The sequence below is a fragment of the Taeniopygia guttata genome, chromosome 19, assembly GCF_048771995.1.
Source record: "Taeniopygia guttata chromosome 19, bTaeGut7.mat, whole genome shotgun sequence".
Lineage (NCBI taxonomy): Eukaryota > Metazoa > Chordata > Aves > Passeriformes > Estrildidae > Taeniopygia > Taeniopygia guttata.
In genome coordinates this window covers 2212139-2236212 of record NC_133044.1, presented here as the reverse complement: position 1 = coordinate 2236212, position 24074 = coordinate 2212139, and the positions used below count along the sequence as shown (strand labels likewise).

Sequence of the window (24074 nt, the reverse complement as noted above, 5' to 3'; positions counted from 1 at the left end):
AAACCAAAAGAGCCCAGCTGGAACACAAACCCCTGAAACGCTCCCTCTCGTGGAGGCCGGCTGCTCTGGTCCCAAAACTGTCCCAAGGATGAGGGGCTCTATAGGAATAAAGGGGGCTGGTGACACCCTCCCCTCGTGTGGGAACCCAGGGCTTCCCTCTGGCTGCCCTGGGACCCTGGCAGGGGTCAGGAACCCCCCTGGACAGAGCCCCCAGAGACACTGGCTGTGATCTCTGGCCATGGAAAAGAGTTTTCAATCTTACAGGATGAATTACCAGCTCTGAGTGTTTGATATCAGTAATAATTAAGTGTGGCACGGGTGCAAAAGTAAAATTTTAGGATTCTAGATAAGGGGTTAAAAGGGGACAAGATGAAGGAAATTGGGTGTGTCTTGTCCTTTTTCTCCTTCTTCATGCCCTCCATGTTTCACTGTGTGTTGGCATTTTTCTGTTGGTTCAGGCTGGGGACACACTGTCCAACGTAGGTGACAGATATTGGCACGTTATTGTAAATCCAGCACAGGTAGTTTGTGGTATTTAATGTTTGTACCATCCCACTGAGGGCAGAGCCCCACACACTGCCCTGCAGGACAGAGCTGCGGCAGGGCAGCAGAACATGTTAGAGATAAACAGAATAAACAACCTTGAAACCAGAACAGACGAATTATGGCTTCTTCTTTGGCAGCGGGGCTGACAGACAGAGACTTTCTACAATTTGGGAATCATCAATACCTCAGATTCCAACACCCTCACAGCATCCCCATGGTGCCATCCCTCGGGGCCCAGTGGGATCTCTGCAGTGAGCAGGGCACAGCAGGCACGGGATGGGATGAGCTCAGAGCACATCCAAGTCCCTCACGCAGGATCCTGGATGCTTTTGAGGCTTTAACTGCCAAATTCCTGCCCCTTCTCCCTGCTGGGGCAGACAGGGGTACAGGGGGAGTAGAGGGAAACCCCAGGAATTCCTGTTGGCATCAGCTTCACTGAACCTCACATGGAACTGGCTTCTTTTAAAGCCATTTGAGGGTGTCCCCAAGGCCTGGAAGGGGAGGACAGCTCGAGCTGGCCCAGGGACAACAGCACTGCAGTGTGTCCACCAGCTCATTATTTCCCAGCCTGGGGAATTATTTCCCAAAAGTCTTTAACTGATTCCCCCCAGCCACACAGGATTTTTGCACTGACAACACCTTTCTGCTGGGAACGGAGCCAGGATCTCCACAAGGTCATTTTGCAAAGACAATTAGGTAGTCCCTCGACAGCGCTGTCTCATTTTAATTAGATCTTATTTCCAAAGAATTACTGAGCATGCCAGGCCCGGGGCTGGAGGCAAGGGCCATTTACAGGAATCAATGGGAAGCAGAGGACAGATGTACCTGTGCTCACGTCCCAGCTCCAGCAATGCCAAAGGGAGAGGAGCAGCCGTTCCTGCATGATTCCATCCATTCATTCCCGAGGCAATGGAAGACTTTCTGTGCAGAACACAGACATCGCTGCTTCGAGCTGCTGGTTGGGGCTCAGGCACCTCAGAGTGAGCAGTCCCTGCACTCTGAGGGGCTCTGGAGGTGTAGTAGGTACGTTTTTGGCAGAACCCACAAAGGTGAGGAACGGTCCAGCCAGGTCGACAATCCATCTGATGGCTGCTTACACGAACAGAAAAAGGGAGCAGACACCCACATAACCGCCCTGAGAAAGGTGCACCACGGCCATGCAGGTGGTGGGACACAGGGGACAGATGGACTGGAGGATCTGGGGGTACCTGCCACAGATCCCCCACCCCTGAGAGCTGGAGGAAGCCAAACCCCTGGGAGCGCTGATAGTGCCACCCATACACGCTGCTGCCTGCGGGGAACCCTCTGGGGACCCCCGGCAGAGACTGCAACACCAGGGAATCCTCCGGGGACCCCCGGGACCCTCCAGGACCCTTCGGGGACCCTCCAGGACCCTCCAGGACCCTCCAGGACCCTCCAGGACCCTCCGGGACCCCCGGGACCCTCCAGGACCCTCCAGGACCCCCAAGGACCCCCGGGACCCTCCAGGACCCTCCGGGACCCCCGGGACCCTCCAGGACTCTCCAGGACCCTCCAGGACCCTCTGGGACCCTCTGGGGACCCCCGGCCCGGCCGCGCCCCCGGAGCCGCCCCTCGGCGCGGCGCCGCTGCGCCACCTGGCGGCCGAGCCCGGCACAGCGCCGGGATTCTCCGGGTTTGGCTTTGGGTTTGGCTTTGGCTTTGGCTTTGGGTTTAGGTTTGCCTTTGGCTTTGGGCTTGGGTTTGGGTTTGGGTTTGGGTTTGGGTTTATGTTTGGCTTTGCCACCTCACAACCAAGCGGTGCCGGTCCCGTGCCGCTGGCCCGAAGCGCGGGCTGGCAGCGGTGTGGCCCCCCGAGGAGAGCAGCGCAGGGGGCAGTGGGCTCCCCCCGCTCCATCCCGTCGGATGTCCCGGCAGAGCCTCCTCCCTTCCCGGCGCGGCTCCGAGGAAAGCTTGGGAAAAGGCCCAGGCGGGCGCCGAGGGGCGAGGGACCTGCCTCTCCCTCGGCATCACCCGCCGCTGTAAACAACCGGAATAAACCGAGAGCCTCCCCTTTCCCCTTTCCCACCCTGCCTGATGAGCAAGGACGGAGCAAACGGTGCCTGCGGCTAAGAACCGGCTCCGTATCAAAATAAACAGCTGCTTTTTCACTGATAATGTCTTTACCCCCCCTCCCCTCCGCCCCGCAGACACCCACACGGATCAAAGTAGCTCTGGGAACCTTGTGGGGGAACATTCGGGACGGCTGCGTCCTTCCCACAGCCCCGGCCCGGGACAAGGACCGAGCCCCCGGAGGAGCGGGGCCAAGAAGCCTTTGAGGCGCCGGTGCCCGGAGGAAGGACCCAGCAGAGGGTTCAGGAGCTCAGCCTGGAGCAGGCAGGGAGGACTCCACACCTGGGCTCACCCCACAGCCCATAAATCCCGTCCGGCCGCAGGTGCGGAGCCGCGGCCGCGCATCCCGTCCGAGCGCTCCGGTGCGCGGGGATGTCCGGCCGGAACGGGGGGCGAGGCTCCGCCGGGAACGGGGCCCCGCCGCTGCCCTTTGTCTATTGATCCGCCATCGGGAGCCGCAGACAGAGCGGCGGCCCCGCGGGTAATTGGGGCTCCGGGGCCGTGACCGCGGCCGCGCCCCTCTCGCCCCTGCGCTCCGCGGGGAGCGGGGCCCTACCGGGGAACCGGGGCTCGGTCCGCTCCGCTTTGTCCCCGGTGCGGCGGCAGGACGGCGCCAGCCCGGCAGAAAGAGCTGCCGCCCCACCGCCCACCCTCCGCCCGTTCCGTCCGTCCGGGGCTCCCCTTCCCCGCGGCCGCACCCCGGGGCCGGCAGATGCTCGGGGAAAGTTCCAGGGGGGGATTTGATCCTGCGTGGGGCAGCCACAGGCCATGGGCTGGGAGCAGCTCCTGAGGTGGGGCAGGATCCTGGCACCAGCTCCCTGGCATCGCTCTCAGAGCTTCACCCCTTCTGCAGCTTTTAGTATTTGAGGGGAGCTTATCAAAAATGGAGAGCGACTTTTTACACAGACAAGGCAAAGGAGATGATTTTATAATAAAGGTGGTGAGATTTAGATGAAATGTTGGTGGGAAATTCTTCCCTGTGAGGGTGCTGAGGCCCTGACGCGGCTTGCCCAAGGAAATTGTGACTGTTCCAACCCTGGGAGTGTTCAAGGCCAGGTTGGATGGGGCTTGGAACAAGATGGATTTTAAGATTCCTCCCCCACATCCATGACCCAAAATGCACAGTGGCCCTGGGGTAACACGAACACGGGGCCAGCAGCCCAGATGAGGGGCTCGGGGTCCTGCAGAGCCCCCCTGGGCTGCACAGGGACAAGAGCCGTGGCAGCGTTCCCCCTCTGCGGGGCTGCGAGATGCTCTGGCATGAGCTCATGTTCCTGTTTACAAACAGCCGCCCATGGAGCCCTTCCAGCAGCGCTATTGTGCTGCACGGCAGCTCAGCGGCCAAGGCAGCCGAGCTTTGTCCACCAGCCCCACGGAGCCCTCAGGGCAGCTCTGCTATTTTTAGTTTCTGGCCAAACACCTCGTGCACTTAGCTGAAGAAATCCAGAACTCACCACTAACCTAGTGAAGATTTCGGTGTGTGAGGACCTCACTGCTCCGGTGTTTAGGGGGTAAGACACTGTCTCCAAGCACCACCAGAACTTTCTTTTCCTGACAGGACAGTGACCACAGTGGCATGGCCAAGCCAGGTTTTGCAGGTGCAGAGCAGCAGAGCCATGGGGGTGCTGTGCCGGGTGTGCCCCCGCGGGGCCTCCCAGAGCCTTTTCACAGCTGAGGAAAAGAAATCCCAGCACAGTGCGTGACTAATCGGTAGCTGCTCATCGAGCTGCTTGAATGGGGTTTCTCAGAGCCTGGGGAAGGCCAGGGCAGGCGTGGAGCAGCTTGGCTCCTGCTGAAACAGCCTGGCTGGGTGGGGGCAGGCCGTGCTCCCTGCCTGTGGGCACTGTTCCTCCCACAGAACACTTTTCCCCTCACCAGTGAAGAGTGGCTTTGTGCTCAGTGGGCAGGTTGGGATGTCCCTCTGGCACCAGGATGGGTGACAGGGCTGTCCCTGGCCCACCAGGATGGCAGGAACATGTTGTGAGGCTGCCCCGGCATGTTCTGCAGCACCAGCACCATCTTGCTGTTAAGAATGGGCAAGGAGACCAGCTCCTTTTTAACGCCTTTATTAGAGTGACCAGCTCTGGGTAGGTGCTCGAGAGTTCATAACATCCCCGCTGTGATTTTCCCAACCACCTTTGCCTAAATCCAGCACGGATGGATTAGTGGGAAAGGGCCAGAGGAGCCCCCGCACTGTCACAGCTTGTGCCCCCCTCACTAAACACAGAGCCCATTAAATTGCTGCTCATCCTGAGTCACATTTCTTCAGAAATAATCCCACAAGCCGAACTTTAGTCAGCACACTTCCCTCCTCCTGGGCAAGGCATTCCCACCCTGCAAGCAGAAATAACCACAGAGGCATCATCCCCTCTCTCCACGCCGAGAGCCCACCCAGCACCTCTCCGCAGTCCCTGGGGGGGTTCGGAGCCCCTTTTCTTTCCCGTCCCCGTTCCCGTTCCCGTTCCCGCAGCACCGGGAGCGCGGAAGGGCCGTGCCCGCCCCGTCGGGGCCGCGCGGTGTGGCCAGCAGAGGGCGCCCCCGCCCCGCGGCCGCGCCCCGGCCCCGGTTCCCTCCCGGGGAACGGGAATCGCCGGGAAGGAGCGGCTCCCGCCCCGGGACCGCGCCCGCCGCGCCCCGCCCGGGGAACGGGAATCGCCGGGAAGGAGCGGCTCCCGCCCCCGGACCGCGCCCGCCGCGCCCCGCCCGCCTCCGGGCAACGGGGACACCGGGGGGTTTAAAGCCCGAGGCTCGCGGCGGCTGCATCCCCGACAGGTCGTTCCGTCACCATCGCGGACGGCACCGGTGTGCTCGGGTCATCCCTTCCCCGTCACCATCACAGCACCGGTGTGCCCGGGTCATCCCTTCCCCGTCACCATCCGGTACCGGCGTGCCCGGGTCGCTCCGTCACCATCGCGGATGGTACCGGTGTGCCCGGGTCGCTCCGTCACCGTCACAGCACCGGCGTGCCCGGGTCGTTCCGTCACCATCCCGGACAGTACCGGTGTGCTCGGGTCATCCCTTCCCCGTCACCATCACAGCACCGGCGTGCCCGGGTCGCTCCGTCGCTATCCCGGACGGCACCGGCGTGCCCGGGTCATCCCTTCCCCGTCACCATCCGGTACCGGCGTGCCCGGGTCGCTCCGTCACCATCCCGAACGGTACCGGTGTGCCCGGGTCATCCCTTCCCCGTCACCCCTTCCGCACGACCGCCGGTGCCGCTCTGCCCCGCTCGCTCCATCCCCGTCGCTGCCGGTGTGCGCCGGTCCCGGAGCATCCCCGCAGCACCGGCGGGTCGGTCCCGGCGGTCCCGGCTCGGTGAATCCCGGCGGCTCCCGGCGCTGCGCACCTGCGGAGCGGGAATGAAACAGGCGGGAGCCGGCAGGACTTCTCCGAGTAGAGTTTTTTTTTTATTGAAAGATGTGAGAATTCATCAAAACTGAACAGACAGATACCCGAGTAACCAGCACGTTGCAAATCATGTATTTTTTTATTTTAAAACAAATATAGAGCACAGTCCTGTGATATTTAAATTTATTATACTTTTTTTTTAATCTTTTTTTGTTCTGGAGTGAAAAATAAAAACCTGAGGTTTATTCCTGCATTCTCTATACCCCGCACTGTAACAATATTTTAGTTACGTTTTGGATTCGTTAGTTTATTTTATTCTTGCAAAAGTCCGTTAAAGGATTGAAATCTTAGTTTTAATGACTCCAAAAATTGTTTTATCAGTGGCACATGATTGTCCTAGAGAACAGGCGGGATAAACAATATTTTAAAACACAGAGAAACCGATATCTCCTTCAATCACAAAGAGCTAAATAGTTTTCATTTACAATATATATGTTCATGTAAAATGAAAAAAAAAAAACGAAAAAAACTTAAATGCGAGGAGTTAAACTCTAAATATTATGTACACACCAATGTACAACTCTGAATAAATTAATACCAATTTGCATATTCTGGGATCCTTATAGCTTATTTACACAAATTACCATTTATTTCATAAATATCTGCCCAGGTACCCACGAGGCTCCCCCCGCCCTGCGCGGCGGCGGCTGCCGAGGCGGTTTGGTTTCCATCTTCCGTTTCTTACCTCTGTTGTTTTTTTTTTTTATTTTTTATTTTTAAATTATCTTTTTCCTTCCCCCTCCCCTTGCACAGATGAGGGTTTGGCCCCTCTCATTCCCCACTGAGGCAGGGGCCGCCCTGTCCATCAGGTGTCTGGGCACCAGCTCCTCACCCTCCCTCCCCCGAGCTGCCCAGTGCCCGGAGCGGGGAACTGGGGGGTCCTGGGGGCTGCGTGGCCTCGCTGGAATTGGGGGGATGGGGTGGGCAAGCCCTGCCCTCCAGCTGCTCCCTCCTGGCTCTGGGGTGGTGGCTCCGCACGGTCCCTGTGCTCCAGCACCCCTCTCCCTATCCGCTCCCAGCCCTAAATAAATATTCCTACTGTGCTGTACAAAAACACCAGTGCTTGTCCGCCCCGCCGGGAGGGCTCACTGCCCACCCCACCGCTCACTTCGGGGACTCCCTGCCGGGTGACAGCTCCCGCTGGCTCTCCAGCCCGCTCACCAGTCTCTGGATGTTCTGCAGTTCATTGAGGGACTCCTTCAGGGAGCCCTTGGGCGAGGCAGCGGGGCGCTGGCTGCCCCCCTTGTGCGGGGGCACCTCGGGCAGGGGGCTGGACTCGCGGCTGCTGCCCGCCTTGGAGCCCTCGGAGCCGGGGTTGAGGCTGGCGGGCAGGCCGGTGGTCAGCAGGTTGGTGCTGGGCGGGATGCTGACCGGCAGCTGGTAGGGGCTGAAGCGCAGGCGGGGCCGGCTGCTGCCCAGGAAAGGGTTGCGGGACAGCGGCCCCGCAGCGGCCGCGCTGCTGGCGGGCATGGCCGAGGCGGCCGCTGCGGCCGCTGCCATGTAGGTGTAGGGGTAGGGGAAGAGTCCGCCGAAGGTGGGCATCGGGATTCCCTGCGGGGAAAAAAAGAGTGGTCCGAGTTGTGCTGCTGCTCTGCTGAGTCCCCCCCACAGCCCCCCACATCCTGCCTGTCCCCCCAAAAAACAAGCCGAGGTAAAGATGGAACAGCCCAACGTCACCCTAAAAACAGAATGTGGGGGTATCCGTGTGGAAAGGGCTGAGGGACGGGGTACAGCCCCGTCTGCCCCATGCTGAGCCGGGCTGGTGGCACGGAGAGCAAACACCTGTCTGAGATGTGCCCCGTCCCCTCCCCACACGCTGCCTGTGCAGCATCGCAGCCCCTTAACCGCGTTAAAACACATTGTTAAGCAGGATGGATAAATTAGGGGAGTTCAAAGACATCTCTTTTCCATCAGGGGAGATGGGGAAGGCAACACCAGCGCAGGCGCTGTGGGAGCGCTTCGGAGCTGACAGGAAGACAGGGAGCTGCTGGATGGGGACAGCCAGGTCAGGCAGGGCCACAGCTCCTGACTCTGCCCTTGACTATGGAGGAACCATAGCAGCTGCAAAAAAAAAAATCGAGATTCCTTCTCAATCCAACCCCAAAACTGACTTCAAAATGTCCTCTGCGCTCTGCCTGAGCCAAATCTGGTAATGTCTCAGGGGTGTGTCACCCCTTGGCCCTATGGGCTGCAGAGGGCCTGGGGGAGGCTGGGGGCACCAGCAGCTCCTTCCCTGCAATGGGGCGACCCTGCATGTCCCCACACTGGGGGTGACACTGGCCGGGCCTGACCTGCATCCCCAAAGCGCTCTGCTCACTCAGGGAGCCTTTTGGGAGGACGTGAAGAGGAGATTCCAGGGCCCAGCTGGACAGCAGGGATAGGAATGGGGACACGAGGCTTACCTGAGAGGCCAACATGTGCTGGGAGAGGTGGAAAGGGAAGGGGGTGGCCGTCCCTGCTGCGCCCGGGGCGGACGAGAGGGCTCCGTTCTCCAGGCTGCCCCCGCCGGTCACCGAGGCCAGCAAGTGTCCCATGCCCATGGCAGAGAAGGCGCCGGGGGCCATGGCGAACTGTCCTGGGTGGATGAAGAGGGGCTGCCCAGCGCCCAGCGGGCTGAAGAACTGCTGCCCATGGAGGCCGGAGAGCGCCAGGCTCTGCAGGTGCCCGGTGCTCAGGTGCGGGGGGCTGTCCGTGTGCACCATCAGCGGGGCGAAGGCCTCCTTGCCCAGCCCACCACTCTCTGTGTCCTTCTTGCCCGGGTCCGTCTCTTTCCTCCTTCCTTCCACCTTGTCCTTCTCCAGGCCCCGTGTGCCGAACAGGCCCTCGGCAGGAGCCTCCCGGGGGGATGCAGCATCCTTGGCTTTCTCCGGGCTGTGCCTCTCCTTGCTCCGTTCCTCCGGGCACCGGGGGCTGCCGCGGGGCGTCGCGTCCTCCGCGCTGGGGCTGGCTGCTGCCACCGGCCGCTCCTCGGGCACCTTCTCCACCTCCGCGTCGCTGTCGGGCCCTGGCTTCTCCTCTGCAAGGGGATGGAGGGGCAGAGGGTCAGAGCAGAAGCAGCCAGGGGAGGCGAGGAAGGGGTGGCTCACAAGAGCCCCGGTGTCAGGGAGAGGTTGCAACCATCGTTATTAATGGGAGAGACTCATTTTGGGGGCAGAAATGGCCCCTCGTGCTACGGTCACTCTGGGGAATGGGGATTAACAGCAGCACGTCCTGTGGCTGTGCCAGACAGGAAAACCATGTTTGATGGAGAACCAGAAGCTATTACAGCATCGCTCTCCTGAGCTGCGAAGTCCAAGCGGGCTGGAGCGGGGATGAGGAGAGTGGGCAGTGGACAGCGCGGCAGGAAATGGTCCTGCGTGTATTTAATTACACGGAGCCGATTGCCAGCGCGCCGTGGATTTATTCCAAATGTGCAGGTTGACACAGGTTAAAGAGGCAGTTTTAAGGCTGGCAGTATGGTACAGACTTCCCTAAAAAGGGATTTAATTTGAAAAACCCCATTGAGCTCTCAGAGGAGGCAGGGGGATGCGAGGCGAGGGCGAGGGGAGCTGAGCCCCTGCCTGAACGGCTCCACTAAACGAGAAAAGCCTTTTGGTGCGGGTGAGGTGAGGCTCTGCAGGCTGGGGCAAATATTCGGGGAAGCCTTTGAAAGTGGAGAGGGGTGTAATAAACCCTCCCTGCAGCTCGGGGTGGGGGGTTGCAGTTTTGATGAAGGTTTGCAGGGAATCGAGTTGGTGGAAAGTTTAAAGAGCAGATTGATAGTGCGGCAAGACAAAACCCAGCATCGAACAACTGCAGCATGGGAGATGCTGGTTTAATTTCATTTACCAGCCTGCAGCCCTGGCGTTACAACATCGTTTTCCTCTTTCAAATGTATTAATTCTTTTTATTTTCTCTTTATTTTCTCTCTTTTTTGTGAGATTCCCATGGAAGGCAGGGCACGCCGGGCTAATGTGGCGAGCGCATTTGCCATTTCTTCTTGTATTATATAAATACAAGACATCAGGTGTACAGAGGATCAAATATATATTCAAAAGAAAATACGTAGAGAGAAAAACATTGCAACTTATGAATGTCACTTGCGTTTCCTCTGTTTTTATCCTTTCCACCCCCGAACTCCCCTGCGCGCATCCCCATCTTTATTTTCCTGCGCTTTTGCCTCGCTGCCCACAGGAAATCGGCACGCAGCAGTCCCGAGGGAGCAGAACGCTTGGGGACATTTGGGGACCGCCACTGCTGCCTTACCTCTGCCGCTGCCCTTGAGGCGCAGGGGGCTGGGGAGGGCACCCACGGGCGAGTGCAGAGCATCGCGCACGGCCGAGGGCTCGCAGGAGGAGGCGTCCGACTCTCCGCCGTCTCTCTCGGGCTTGCAGGGCTCCTCGTACATCCGCAGGGCCGGCAGGGACAGCTGCTTCCTGCGGGTGACAGGCAGCGTCGGTCACCGGCTGTACCCCCGAGGCCGCGGAACCGGGGGGACGGACGGGCGCACCCCTTACCTCTTCTCCCGCCGCCCATTGCCCGTGTCCCGAAAGCCCTTCGCGAAGGGGTTGTTGTCGATTTTCAGCTGCGTGATCTGCGAGAGGGGAGAAGGAGAGAGAGGGCGGCGTTCGTGAAGCTCTGGCTGCCCCCCCGTCTCTCCTCGCCGCCGTCGGGGTGCGGAACCCGCGTTAACACACCGCATGCTTTATTAAAAATGATGCTGAGGTTTGGGCTTGAATTATTAATAGCGGCTTAATGATAGGAAGTTATTTTTCACGGCCCCCCGGAGGGAAGATGGCGACTGAGCCGCGCGGTGCTGGTTAAAAGCTATTCTTGTCCCTCCCTGCCACGGGCTGCTGCTGGGGACGGCGACATCAGGGCGGTCAATAATGCATGGCCCTGAAACACGGCCCCGAGAGGGGCTCTGCAAAAGGCCCGGCTGCCCGGCCCCAGCATCCCCCAGCCCGGAGCATCCCCCGGCCCGAGCATCCCCCGGTCCGAACATCCCCCGGCCCGGATCATCCCCCGGCCCGGAGCATCCCCCGGCCCGGAGCATCCCCCGCCCGACGGGGCCCACGGCCGGGCCCGCTCAGCTTGCGGCGGGCGAGCAGACAAAGTGCTCTTTAATCGATTGTGACTCTTCGCCATAAACTTTACGAGGGAAACAAGCCCACCAGGACCCTCAGACAGAGCTGTCAATTAGCATCAGCAGCCAGGGGTGGAGGTGGGGGTCAGCTTTTGGGTTAAAATGCACACACGACTCTTGGAAGGGGACGGCAGAGGCTCTCTGCTCCCCATCGTGCTCTCCTGGCTCTGCCTGCTCACAGGGTGACACTTGCTAAATCATGAAAGCAACTAAAATTAGCTTATCTGCCTCCGTTTTTTGGCTCCTCCAGAGCCCTGGGCACCTTCTTGGTGAGGCTGCCCAGGCCTGGTGCTGCTCTTCACTGCCTGGGCCTGCAGCAAAGACTCCCACAGCCCAGAAAGGGGCAACAAACTCCATGAGGGGATTATTCCCAGTCATAATAAAAACACTGACGACAGCATTAATGTTAACACTAAAAACAGCCATAATAATGCAAGCAGTGTGAGAGTGCATCCTACTCTGAGGGCTTGAGGTTTAACCTTTCTACCATCGCTGCTTTTTGCACCAAAATATCCTCGCTAACATGCATGCACACAAAAATACCCTGATATGGGGTGAGGGATGGGACAGGGGTGAGAACGGGGACAGGGACAGGGACAGGGACAGGGACAGGGACAGGGACAGGGCAGGGCTGCCCGGCCGTACCTTGTCGTTCTGGTAGGCAGTGACGGCGATGAAGTCGGTCTCGGGGAACACGTAGGTGCGGAAGGTGCTGTAGGGCAGCTTGAGGATGTCGTTGGCCCGGACGATGTGGAACCTGGGCTGGTACTTGTGCATGGAGTTCAGGATGGTCTGGGGTGGGCGAGAGAGCACAGCCCGCGGCTGCCGTCAGCCCCACGCGTCCAGCTCCCTCCCGAAAAAAAACCCCTTTTCTCCCGAAAACATCCCGAAAAAGCACACCACTCAAATCCACCGTGAGGAAGGAACGCCGGCAGATGCCGGAGAAGGAGATTTATTTTTGTTGTTGATGCCATTGCAGGATCTGTCCCCAAAGAAGGAGGTCAGGGAACGCAGGCAGAACGCATCTTTGCGGCAATAAAGCAGCAAAAGGGATCTCCCAGTTTTATTACAACCCTGCAAACGCGAGGCGACTTTTCGACAGGTTTCTCATCGTTTTTCATATTTCCGTGCTTAAAAATAAATGACTATCCCTCACCACCACAAAAAAAAAAAAAATAATGTTAAAAGGCTCTGGGTGAGTGTCGGGGGCGGCAGGAGCCGGTGCCAGCCCCAGCCAGCTCCTGCGACCTGAAAGGAGCGTTTCACCACGAGCCATAACAAATTTATGTCTCGGAGCAACGCTGCAGAAGGAACAGACTTTTTTTTTTTTCCCCCCAGCCAGGTGTCTGAAAGCCTCGCCAACACTCAAAGCTGTTCTCTACCCTTTCGTTTTATTTTTTGAGTTTGATTTGGGTTTTTTCTGGTTTTTTTTTTTGGGTTTTTTTTTTTTTTTTTTTTAATAAAACCCAAATTCCCCGCGATTTGGCTGAGGATTTTTGGAAGCGGCTGAACACCCCAAGCCGCGCCCCTGGGGCCGCTCCGACCCCTTGCCCCTCTCTGCCTGCTTTCCTGCACGAGAGCTTTTAAATAATTCCCCAACCTGCTGTGGTCGGACTGAAACGCAGAATTCACTACCCAGAATTCGTAGAGGGACGGCGAAAGCTTGAGTAATTATTGTCAAATAACGTCAGGCAAATGGCTAAATAATTATCACTTCATTTCGGTTTAGAAGGCAATAAAAAAAATCCCCCCCCTTTTTTTTTAAACCCAAGCAATAATCACCTGCTGATGAACTGTCGGATCGCTGTTATATTGATATAATCTAGATGGGATTTATCATAAAAATGGTGCAAAAAGTCTCATTCAGGCGTGCAAATCTGCATTCCTTTAAAAAAATAATCATCCTTCTCTGACCAGATGGGCACTGGCTAAACCCTCATCTCGCAGATTTAACAGTCCGGATTTTGGACAACGACAGATACCAGAAATCTTTAATTGAAGGAGGCGAACCGTTAAAAGCGCTGAATCAAACTACTTATTCAACAGTACAAAAAAATAGAAGGTATTTTTAAGACTCCTTCTCTATCGATTTACCTTTCTGGCTATAAATAACCTCTCAATGTATTATTTAACAAAGACGCTGTTTCCTGCCTTAAGAGAAAAAAAAATGAAAGTGAGAGAGAAAAAAAATTTTTAAAAAATAAGAAAAGAAAAAAAGAGAGAGTGGGAAAATAGAGAGGGGGACAAAAATAAAAAGAGAGGGGAAAGAAAGTTCTCCGGGAGGTGCGGAGCTGCTCTGAGTTCCCCACCCGAGCGGGGTCGGCTGCCCCGGGCCCGGCTCCCCGCTAATTCCCGTAGCAGCAGCGCTGCGCGATGAACTTTCCCTTTATCGCCCCAAATGCTCGCTGGGAGGAAGGAGAGCTGGCTGGGGCACTGGGATTTCCCCCTCCGTGCATTCATTCCCCTGGCGTTCTGACCCTGCTTTCTGCGGGACTCTGCAAATGGCCAACACTCTCCGCTGTCTTTCTTTTCTCTCTGCCTCTCTCCTTTTCCTTTCTCTGTTTATTTTGGTTGGTAGCTTTTTGCCTTAATTCCTTCGGGTTTTTTTACCTCTTTTAGGTGTTGCAGATACCATCAATAGGGTTAGAAATAGGGGCTTTCAGAGGCAGATGGTGCCAATGATTCCGGCCCTTCTCCCGCCTGCGGAAACCCAGCGCAGGTGCGGCCGGGCCCGGCTCCGCTCGGTCCGGGTGGCAACCACAGCCCCTGTCCGGCCACCACAGCCCCTGTCCGGCCACCACAGCCCCAGTCCGGCCACCACAGCCCCAGTCCGGCCACCACAGCCCCAGTCCGGCCACCACAGCCCCAGTCCGGCCACCGCCCCGTGGGTGCTGCCCTCGCTGCAGCCCCGCACGGCCTCGGCCCCGCACATCCACCTCCCAAAATTCCTCTCCCCACAGAGCCTCGAAGGTCGGCAGGACGCAGCAGGAGAGGCCGGAGAGGTCGGGGATGTGGGAGCCAAGGGGAGCCCGAGGCTGCCCGCAGCCCAACTCTCATTTTTCCCCCGGAGAACGGGAGCTGCCCCTCGGTACCGGGCACGACCGGGGGCTGCGGGACAGCCAGGCCACCGCAAAGGCCCGGCCAGGCCCCGCTGCTCAGCCAGACCCGGCTGGAGGAGGCTCTAAAGCCCCGCGGTTTCTCCGGGGAGATCACGGGCAGCCCCCGCACCGGGCAAACCCCGCACCGGGCACAGCCCGTGCCTGCCCGGGGGGCTCCGCTCTGCCCCGCAGCCGCACTTACAAAGCCGTGCTTATCCGAGATGTTGTTGGTGAGCTTGAGCTTGTGAAAGGCAACAGGTTTGGCCATCCACTGCTCCCCCGTGGCCGGGCTGTCGGGGTGGATGTACATGCGCTTGGGCATCTCCGGGTCGGCCTTGCCAGCCACCATCCAGCGGGAGTTGTGGAATTTGTACCGGCAGTCGTCGGCCGCCACTATATCCATCAGCAAAATGTACTTGGCCTTCTTGTCCAGGCCGCTCACCCGCACCTTGAACGGGGGGAACATCCTCCTGCGGAGAGACCCAGAGCAGTACAGGGCTGCCCCCGCCCGCCGCCGACCCCCGACGGCCGCGGCCCCACCGAGCCCCCGGTACCGGCCGGACCGACCCCACCGAGCCCCCGGTACCGGCCGGACCGACCCCACCGAGCCCCCGGTACCGCCCGGCCTCGGCTGCTGCTCCCAAACCACCATCTTTTACTTTGGCTCGCTGAGGGTTCCCAGCCTAACTCACGTCCCACCTCTTCTCATCCCACACCGTGGCAGGAAGCAGGGAAAGAGCTCAAAAATCCCATTTCGGGAAATAAGGGGCGAAAACATATCTTTGTTTTTCCCCATTTCTCTGCCTTTTGCGACCCGCTCGCTCAGCACCTCGGGCTGCCTCCCCGGGCTCGGGGCCACGGACAGGGCCGGGGACGGCCACGGACAGGGCCGGGGACGACCCCGGACGTGGGGAAAGTTTGGCAGGAGGGAAGGAAGCAGCGGGAAGCGGCGCAGACAACGCGAGCGGGGGGTTCCGAGTGCTCAATTAACGCGCACGAATTTAATTCGGGATCGCGCTCGGAAAAGTAATAATGAGAGGCGGGGGGAGCGGTGACGGGAAAGATCGGAGGAGCGGGGGGAAAACGTCTCCTAAAAACTCCAGGGATCGAAAGTCCCGGCGTTAATTCACGGGATCGGATGGGAAGCGGGATGGAGCGAGGGGCGAGGGCGCTGCGCGGCCGCGCAGGTGCGGGGAGGGCCGGGGGGGCTGCGCGGGGCCGGCTCTTACCTCCCGGACTTGGTGATCACCATCTCGGTGCCCAGCTTGTGAAACTGGTCCCAGAGCTCTTTGGCTTCCAGCGTTACTTTGGGGTCGTCCTCGACCTCCTCCTCGGGTTCCAGGCTTTTGAGCGAGCGCAGATGGGCGGCTTGGTGGTGGTGTCCCAGGGCCGAGACGTGCAGCCCGGCCTCGGCCGCCCCGGCCAGCCCCGGGTCCGGCATGGGCTTCGCCAAGGCCGCCGGAGGCAGAGCCAGAGCCGGGAAAAAGGACGGCTGGGCGGCTGCGAGGAAAGCGGACATGGGGAAGTCAGCCGGCCGGGGTGCGTGGAAGGGGTGGTAAGCCATGGCAGTCCCTGGGAAGGCTGGATCTCTCATCGGTGCATCCACAAATCCAGGAGAAAAAGAGGGATTCCCTTTACAAAAATGCGTGTGTGGGTATTTGTTGGGTTTTATTTATTCCCCCTCTCCTGCCCAGCGAACTCGCTCGAGTCTCTGGAAGAGGAAGGAAAATCAGCAACACACACACACTCCAAAAAAAAAAAAAAAGAGCATAAAAAGGAGGCGAAAATCAGCCGAACTAGATTCGGGATTTAAAAAAAAAAAAAAAAAAAAGGAAAAAAAAAAAAAACAGAAAAAAAAAAAAGAAATTAAAAATAAGAAGGAAAAAAAAAGGAAAAGCGAGGCAGTTCCCGGCTCCTGGGACTCCCGGTCTGCGGAGGGGAGACAGTAGGTCCTTATTTTTTGTTGTTGTTGTTGCAGCGAGGGAGAGCGAGCGAGGGAACGAGCCCTCCCAGGAAAGTCCTTCCCGACACTAAAATAGAAACAAAAGCCGGGTCGGGGCTGCGCGGGGCTGCGCGGGGCGCGGCGGAGCAGAGGCGGCCGCGCTGCCCTCACACCCCCGCGGGCCCGGGCTGCGCCCCGGCGGGGCCGGCCCGGCTCCGCGCTCCGCGCTCGGCGCTGCGGCTCGGGCTGCTCATGGCCAAAGGAGCCGAGTGGGAGCGGTGAGATCTTGTCCTGATCTCTGTAAAACTGTGACTATCTCACATGTCCTTCCTGCTCTGATCCGCCCGCTAATGAGCCAAGCCCCCTTGATTGCTGATTTTACGCGTTTCAGACCAATTGTGGATCTGCATAGGCGGGGTTTTGACAGCTCCGGCCAAGCTCCGGGCGCGGGGGGGCGCGGAGGGAGGGAGGAAGGGAAGAAGGGAAAAAAAAAAAAAAAAAAAAGAAAAGAAGAAGGTGTCGGAAGCATCGGCAGTAAGAAAACATGTCAACAGAATAAAATATTAACCAATGACAGAGAAAAGTGCTCGAAATCCCACCCCCGGCTCCTTTCCGCATACCGGGTCAGCCCCGGCTGCGCCGCCGGTGCGGGGCCAGCGCGGAGCCACCTCGGCGGAGCGGGGAGCGGAGCCCCGGGGGCGGGGGGCGGCGGCAGAGGCCCCCGCCGGTCTCCGCGGGGGCGGCGGGCCGGGGAAGGGGGAGAGGCCGGGGGAGCTCGGCGGCGGCCGCCTTACGGCAGATCCTGGAGAGCGGATGGCGGTGGGGCGCGCCCCGCCCGCCGCTCCGCGCCCCGCCGCGCACCGCCGCGCAGCGCCGACGGGGCGGCCGCCGGAACCGAGAGCTGCGGGCGGCGGCGAGGCCCCGAGCGGCGACCTCCAGCGCGGGTGAGTCGCTCCCAGCCGTCGCCCCTCACCCTGCCCGGCAGCCGCCCCGACCGGGAGCAGGGAGGGGGTTCCGCCCGCCGCTCCGCGCCCGCGGTGGAGGAGCGGATCCCCGGACTCCGCCGTCGAGGCGCGTCGGGTTGGCGGCCGGGGGCCAGCGCGGCGGTGCCCGGCCGGAGGGGCTGTTTACCCGGGCGGGGGGAGGCAGATAAGGAGGAGGGGGGACACTCCGGGGCTGTTTGCTGAGGGATTAGGGCCGGTCTCGCCGCGCCGGGGCCCGGGGGGGCGGCGGGCGCGGTGGGTGTCCCCTCGGAGAGGCCGGTTTGGAGATCTGCGCTGATTAACTGAGGGCCGCGGTGGCTGAAGAGGGCCCTGGCGCCAGGCGGCTGAGCCCTCACAATAAAGACCCGTCTCTTGTCACTTCATATTTACCCCCAAATCTTCAAAAAGCGCCCTGCCATCCTTCCAAGGCTCCTGCCCCGCCGCCTGCGCTGCGACCGGGCGGGACGGGGGGGTGGCGGCCGGCCCACTCCTCTGCCCCCCGGCCTGTCCTCCCCCGCCCCCGGACCCTCCCGCTCCGCGGATGCGCAGCGAGGCGCGGCCGCAGCAGCTCGGAGCCCTCGTGGTCCTGTGTCGCTGCTCCCCGCGCAGGGTGGGATGCGGAGACCCCCGAGTGTCCCCTTCCCATCCCGACCTCTCTACTCTATTCCTCCGCCCCGGTTCATCCCGCTGGTGGCGACCCCCGCCCGCAGCCCCCGGGGGAGCCCATCCCCATCCCCATCCCCATCCCCATCCCCATCCCCATCCCCATCCCCATCCCCATCCCCATCCCCATCCCCGGGCTCTTCTCGGGGCCGATCTCCACCTGCCCCGCGTCCCGCGGCAGGTTCACCTCTGCCCGCACCGCGCCCGACGGGGGGTGCCCCGCTGACCATTGAACGGGCAACGGGGACTGAAATTTAAACCCAATTTGGACTTTGCTTCCTCGCCGCCGTGGAAAACTGCTGACGGCAGCTTTGGCAAAAGTGGGGCTTGCTTGTATTTTTTTTTTGTTTGTTTTTTTTTTCCAATTTTTCCCCCCATCCTCACAAAGAAAAAGTGGAGCCTTTCATTGCCTCGGGGCGAATCTCCCCACATCAGGACGGTTCTCCCGCGGACACCTCGCCCTGTGCTCCGCGGGAAGACGCGGGGCCGGACATTCTGGGCCCTGAGCAGCCGTGTCCCCGCGGGAGGAGGTCACCTGTCCTCCGGGCCACCGGCCCGCACCCCGCCCGCGGCCCCCGCACCGCTGTGACCTCGTCTGGAGAATAAAACCGATCCAGAGCAGCCTCGTGTCCCGACCTTCCGTAGCGACGGCGGGGATGAGGGGCTAACGGGGACCGGGGTACCAACGGGGACCGGGGTACCAACGGGGACCGGGGTACCCACTGCGCTGTGACCCAGACACGACCCGGGAGCCTGAGCCCATGGACGGGCCGTGCCCGCACATCGCCCGTCGGTGACCGAGCGCCGGGCAGGGAGAGAGGAGGCACCGGCCTCGGTTCCCGTCCCGAGGGCAGCCGTGCCCTGGAACCGGGGCCGAGGAGTGTCCCCGCGCAGTCCCTTCGAGGGAAGGGGGTCCCACCTGCCCCAGCAGCGCTCGGGGCCGCCGTGCCTGCCTCCCGGTCCCCAGTTCCCGGGCCGAGCGTATGGAGACCGGGCTTGTCTCGTGGATCCGTCCCGGGGATCTGCCCCGGGGATCCGTCCCCGTCCAGCCCGGGGAAACCGTCCTGTCGGGCCATCCCCGCCCCCCACCCGGCCCGCATCGCGGCCCCGCTCGCTCTTCCCCTTTCATCTCTGCCCATCTCCACTCATCATCCCTTTTCTATTTTTAGCCGGTAGACTTAGGCCTTGGCGCCAGGCCGTTTAAGACCTGTCAAAGTCCTTCATATTTCCCTCATGTCACATGGACCTTTCGCTCTCTTCCCCGCGCCATGCGAGGGCCGTAATTTGGATCTGTGAGCTGGTGAGCAAATGCAATTTGCTCTTCTCCATCGCTGTGTTGTCTCCGTGACCCCAGCCAGCAGGACGGCTGGTGTCCTGTCCGGGGTACTTACACAAATTGCGGGTGATTGATGAAAAATAACAATTCTCACAAGCAGCCGGGCCTCCGCCTTCCCCTCCTCCCGGCTCCACCGGGCTGCGGCGGCCCCGCAGGGGTGCACCAGGCGAAAGGGGTTTTCTTGTGCCCAGGGCGACCCCCCACCCCCGGCAGCGATGCCACGGCAAGAGGAGACCCCCAGACCCTTGGGGAGGGCGGCCTGGCTGCTCGCACCTTCCCAAATTGGGGGAGTCGAGGCGGGGTGGGAACAGGCCGTGGCGTGGTGGGGAGGACACGGTGTCACCGGGCTGAGTGTCGCTGTCCTTCCCCGGGGCGTCCGAGACCCCCCGAGCGAAGCCGCAGGTGCGGGGTGGGGGAAATCCCTCCGTCCCGAAGGAAACCGGGTCCTCCAAGCCCCGGGGCACGTCCCCCGGCCCGAGCTGGCCCTGCAGCCCCCGTGGGCCGTGGGGCAGGCGGGGAGGAGGCGAGGGGCGGCCCCGCAGCCCCAGCAGCTTCCTCGGCCCCTTTTCTCCGCTCCACCTAGAGAGGAAAAGAGCCCCACGTGTGATGGAACTGTCCTCGTTTGATCTCGCCCACCCTCGCACAGGACACCCCTCCTCCGCTTTCCTTTTCCGGGGCGCCTCATCTCCCCTCGCACCCTTCGGCGGGATGGGAATCCCTTTATCCCGGGAGATCCCGGGAAAACGACTCTGCTCCCCCGCCGTGCTCTGGTGCCCGCTGGAGGGGACGGGGAGGGGCCGGCGGGCACCGGGGCCCGGCTGATGCCCTTTTATCGAGAGAGATGCTGGATCTGACACCAGCCTCGGCACCAGCACCCTCCTTTTCCTCCCGGAACCCCGCGGAGCCCCGCCAGCCCCCGGCCCGCCCCCCCCCGAGATCCCCCTGCCCTCAGACTGTTTGGATTTCTCTCCAGCTTTAAAGAAAATATTTCCAGTAATCCAGATTTCTGGAAAATAACAACATGCGGGGAGACGCAGACACAAACGCCGCTGAAGTTTATCCAGAGTTTGAACAATTTATAAACACATTTCCCAGCCTGTTTGGCAGGGCGGGCGGCGAGTGACCCCGGCCCGGCCGGGAGGAGACACACGCATCCTCCATCCTCCCTTTACACCGAGCCGCTTTGAGCTGCGAACCTGCACTTAATTGAATTTTAAATTATTTTAATTTTTGTTGTTGTTGTTGAGTTACGGAGCGCTGTCCCTGCGCGGGGGCGGAGTGACCCCCTCCAGCCCCGCGCCCCCGGGGCTCCCCACGTCGGGGCCCGCACCGAGCCCGCACCGAGCCCGCTGCCTTAAAAGGAGACGGGAGCCCCGGGCCGGGCCGTGCCAGAGCGAGGGGACCCGCCTGGAAGCCGGGCTGGCACCGAGGATGGGGATGGGAACGGGTGCGGGGATGGGGATGGAGGGGCGCGCTGGGGGATCATGCAAATCCCTCTGTTTAAAAAACTTCCATTTGAGAAAGTGTGTCACATCCCGGCGCGGGAGCCTAATCCCGGGCTAATGGCATTATCGCCGCCTCATCGCCGTCATGGGATGGGGCCGGGGGCGAGCAACCCCCCCCGCCCGCCGCCACGCGTGACCGCGGCTCGGTTCTGCGGGGAAACGGAGCCGCAGATCCGCCCCTTGTCGGGAGCCCGGGGTCGGTGCCGCTGCCCCTCCCGGGTCCCCCCTGATGCTCTATCGGTGCCTATCGATAATCGCGGTCCCGCTGTCCCTCTATCGGTGCCTATCGATAATCGCGGTCCCGCTGTCCCCTGACGCTCTATCGGTGCCTATCGATAATCGCGGTCCCGCTGATCCCTGATGCTCTATCGGTGCTTATCGATAATCGCGGTCCCGCTGTCCCCTGACGCTCTATCGGTGCCTATCGATAATCGCGGTCCCGCTGTCCCTCTATCGGCGCCTATCGATAATCGCGGTCCCGCTGTCCCCTGACGCTCTATCGGCGCCTATCGATAATCGCGGTCCCGCTGTCCCTCTATCGGTGCTTATCGATAATCGCGGTCCCGCTGCCCACCCGCGCTCCCCGAGCGAAGCCGGTCTCGGGAAGGCCGAGCCGGGGCTCCTCTCTTAAATCCACCAGCTCCAGCAAAAGGTGTTATCTGATAAAACGATGTTGGGGTCCCCTCTCTGCTCCCTCTCTGGATTTGGGGTCCCCTCTCTGCTCCCTCTCTGGATTTGGGGTCCCCTCTCTGCTCCCTCTCTGGATTTGGGGTCCCCTCTCCGTTCCCTCTCTGGATTTGGGGTCGTTCTGCTGCACAGCGGGACGGGGCTGCCCGACTCCCGCAGCCTGAGACGTCCTGGCGAGCAGGGGAAAAGCGACAGAATCGCTTCTGGGAGCAGAGAAAAAAAATCACTGGGGGCTCCACGCGCGGTGCAACCTCCTCAGTCACCCCAAAAAAATCCCCTTCTGGGCGGGAACCCTGCTTGTACCTGAGCAACAAAATCCTCGAAGATAAGGACAGGAGACATCCCGTTTTCTCTCCCTTCTTAGTTTTATTTTCAAACTGTTCCTGGTGGGTGCAGTCCCCTCCCATTGCAAAAAGGGGAAAGGTGCAGGGCAGACCCCAGCCCCACGAGGGTCTCTCAGCCCCCCTGGTCCCCAGTCCCCCCTGCATCCCCAGAATCCCTTTTCTCCCTCTTCGGGGCAGGAGTTTGGCAGGAGTTAGAGGATCAAAGGAAGGATGGGTGAGGCGGCCCTGTGTGGGCAGAGCCGACAGGGTCTCACAGCTCGGCCTGTTTGCTTCAGACGGGATCTGGGAACTTGTCTGGAATCACATCTAAAGCAGGATCTGACGCCGCTGGTCCCACGCCACGTGAGTTGTGGTTTTGGTCTAGGTTTGACTTTTAGAATTGCAGAAAATCACTGTCTCGTGTTCATAGGAGAGAGCATTTCACTGGCGAGAGAATAAAACCAGCCAGAATAAATCGTCAGCTGGTCCTGGGCAGGAGTAACACTTTTCATTGCATCTGTCCCTTTCCTGGCTGTGTCACCACTGACAAATTTGATGTACACCAGCACTGCATGGAAGGGCAAACTCTCATAACATCGATTTGCATTTCCTCCAAAACGCAGCGCTCCTCCAAGCAGAGGAGAGAGGTGGAACATGCCCCTGCAGGCAGCACAGGCTCTTCCCATCTTTCAGTTCTTAAAACCAGTCTAGAAACTCAAACTGCTCTGGGGCAAGGCCACATCTCAGCCCTGCATCCAGCCCCATTCCCGGGCACCTCCGCCTTGCGCTTCATTTTCTCATTGCCCAGATTTTTCCTCACTTCTCTGTAGGTGCTGGGCTCTCCCGGGGAATTTGGGGATTTTGGCACGGGCAGACATGCCGAAACCCTCAAGCCCCTCTTTTCCATCCTCCCAGCTCCTCGCCCACACGAGCTCGGCGGTGCTGGCGGATTGTTCTCCAGGGCGTGTTTTCCATGGATACCTCAAGGGAGGCAGCACCAAATAACAAGTCAATAACAGCCCGACGCCGGCCTGCCGGCACAAAACAAGCAATTGCCCTTCCCGCAGGTCACTAATCTCTTGACACACGGTCTTTGAGACCTGGGCCAGGCGAGGGAGGCTGAAAGGGAAGAAAAGATAGTTGGGACAATGGTGGGGCCGCCGGTTGGTTAATAACCCTTCTCCCAGCTTTGTCTGGGACACTCAGAGTGGCGCTGGGACCAATTCATCCCCGCAGACAAACCCACGCTCCTGCCGGGACGGTCCCGACTCACCGGGCTAAGGGCAGAGCTTGAGCTGCTGCAGGTATTCATAGCCCTCATTTTGTAGCCAGCACTAATTCCCCGCCGTGTTTTCCCCTCCACGCTGAAAACAAACCCTTCACTTGATCCGTTTGTCCTCTCCAGTTGCCATCTGTCTTCCATCCTTCAAATCTCACCTTAAAACCAGCGCCTCTTGAGCAAATCCTCCCCGCCAGCCCCGCGGGCCGCCTCGCCCGCCGCGGGCCTGACACTACAGGCGCTCGGTGAAGTGGAGGGGATTTGAGAGCGAGCAGGACACGCCGGGATTAAGGGCACAGATTGTGTTCCCCGAGCTGCAGCTCCGCCTGCCTGCGGCTCTGCTCCCTCCCCTTGGCATCAGCGAGGTGGCCCGTGGGTGGGCAGCCCCATCCCGCTGCCCTGCAGGTGCTGGTGGGATGCAGGGAAGCACCTGAGCCGCTCCCCCCGGGCACCTCCTGCTTCCTCTGCAGGTGGAAGGAGGGGAGGTCACACCCTGTGCCCTGCCGAGGGGTTTCACACACGGGGCTGCTGCTTGCACAGATGTGCAGGTGCTGTCTCACCTCACGGCATCCCACCCCACCCCATCCCATTATCCCATCCCATCCCACCCCACCCCATCCCATTATCCCATCCCATTATCCCATCCCATCCCATCCCATTATCCCATCCCATTCCATTATCCCATCCCATCCCATCCCATCCCATCCCATCCCATTATCCCATCCCATCCCATCCCATCCCATCCCATCCCATCCCATTATCCCATCCCATCCCATCTCCAGCCTTACACTGAATTACCTCACATCCCCTCCAGTCCTTGCTGCGTTGGGCATCACCTGCTCCCATCACAATCTTGGTCTTCTTTAGGAAAACCCCTCCTAGGGCATAGAGGGCAGTTCAGATTTCTGATCCAAGCCTTTGGAGCTGGTGAGATTCCCCCTGGAAAACCAACCCACCCCATAGCAGAGCTAATCATGTGAGCCACAGCAGGGTGACACATGCTGGTTTTTGGCTGAGCCTGGCAAGGGCAGCCCCGGTCCTGCCCAGTCCCACGGACACTGTGCACTACCAGCAGCAGGAGTCTCATA

The 24074-nt window shown here is 60.2% G+C and overlaps 1 protein-coding gene and 1 long non-coding RNA gene across 2 annotated transcripts; one reads left to right on the top strand and one right to left on the bottom strand.

The window, feature by feature from the left end:
• Nucleotides 1-6105: 6105 nt before the first annotated feature.
• TBX2 (T-box transcription factor 2) lies at nucleotides 6106-16057 on the bottom strand. The gene is made up of 7 exons (XM_030288018.4): nucleotides 15498-16057; nucleotides 14471-14738; nucleotides 11816-11962; nucleotides 10542-10618; nucleotides 10291-10460; nucleotides 8448-9061; nucleotides 6106-7596 (listed from the first exon to the last, which is right to left on the bottom strand). The coding sequence occupies exons 1-7, from the start codon at nucleotides 15860-15862 to the stop codon at nucleotides 7150-7152; spliced, it is 2088 nt and encodes a 695-aa protein (XP_030143878.4). The 5' UTR covers nucleotides 15863-16057; the 3' UTR covers nucleotides 6106-7149.
• Nucleotides 16058-16725: 668 nt separating this feature from the next.
• LOC140680295 (uncharacterized) lies at nucleotides 16726-18477 on the top strand. Its single transcript, XR_012051453.1, has 2 exons — nucleotides 16726-17154; nucleotides 18245-18477. It is a non-coding gene; the product is annotated as an uncharacterized lncRNA (long non-coding RNA).
• The last annotated feature ends 5597 nt before the right edge of the window (nucleotides 18478-24074 follow it).

What these genes read in the sequence shown, in the direction of transcription:
- TBX2 (XM_030288018.4), bottom strand. Translation starts at nt 15,862, where the DNA reads ATGAGAGATCCAGCCTTCCCAGGGACTGCCATGGCTTACCACCCCTTC. An exon ending in CTGCCTACCAGAACGACAAG is followed by an intron (nt 10,619 to 11,815) that starts GTACGGCCGGGC and finishes CCCCTCTCGCAG; the next exon opens with ATCACGCAGCTGAAAATCGA. An exon ending in CCTCAAGGGCAGCGGCAGAG is followed by an intron (nt 9,062 to 10,290) that starts GTAAGGCAGCAG and finishes ATCCCCTTGCAG; the next exon opens with AGGAGAAGCCAGGGCCCGAC.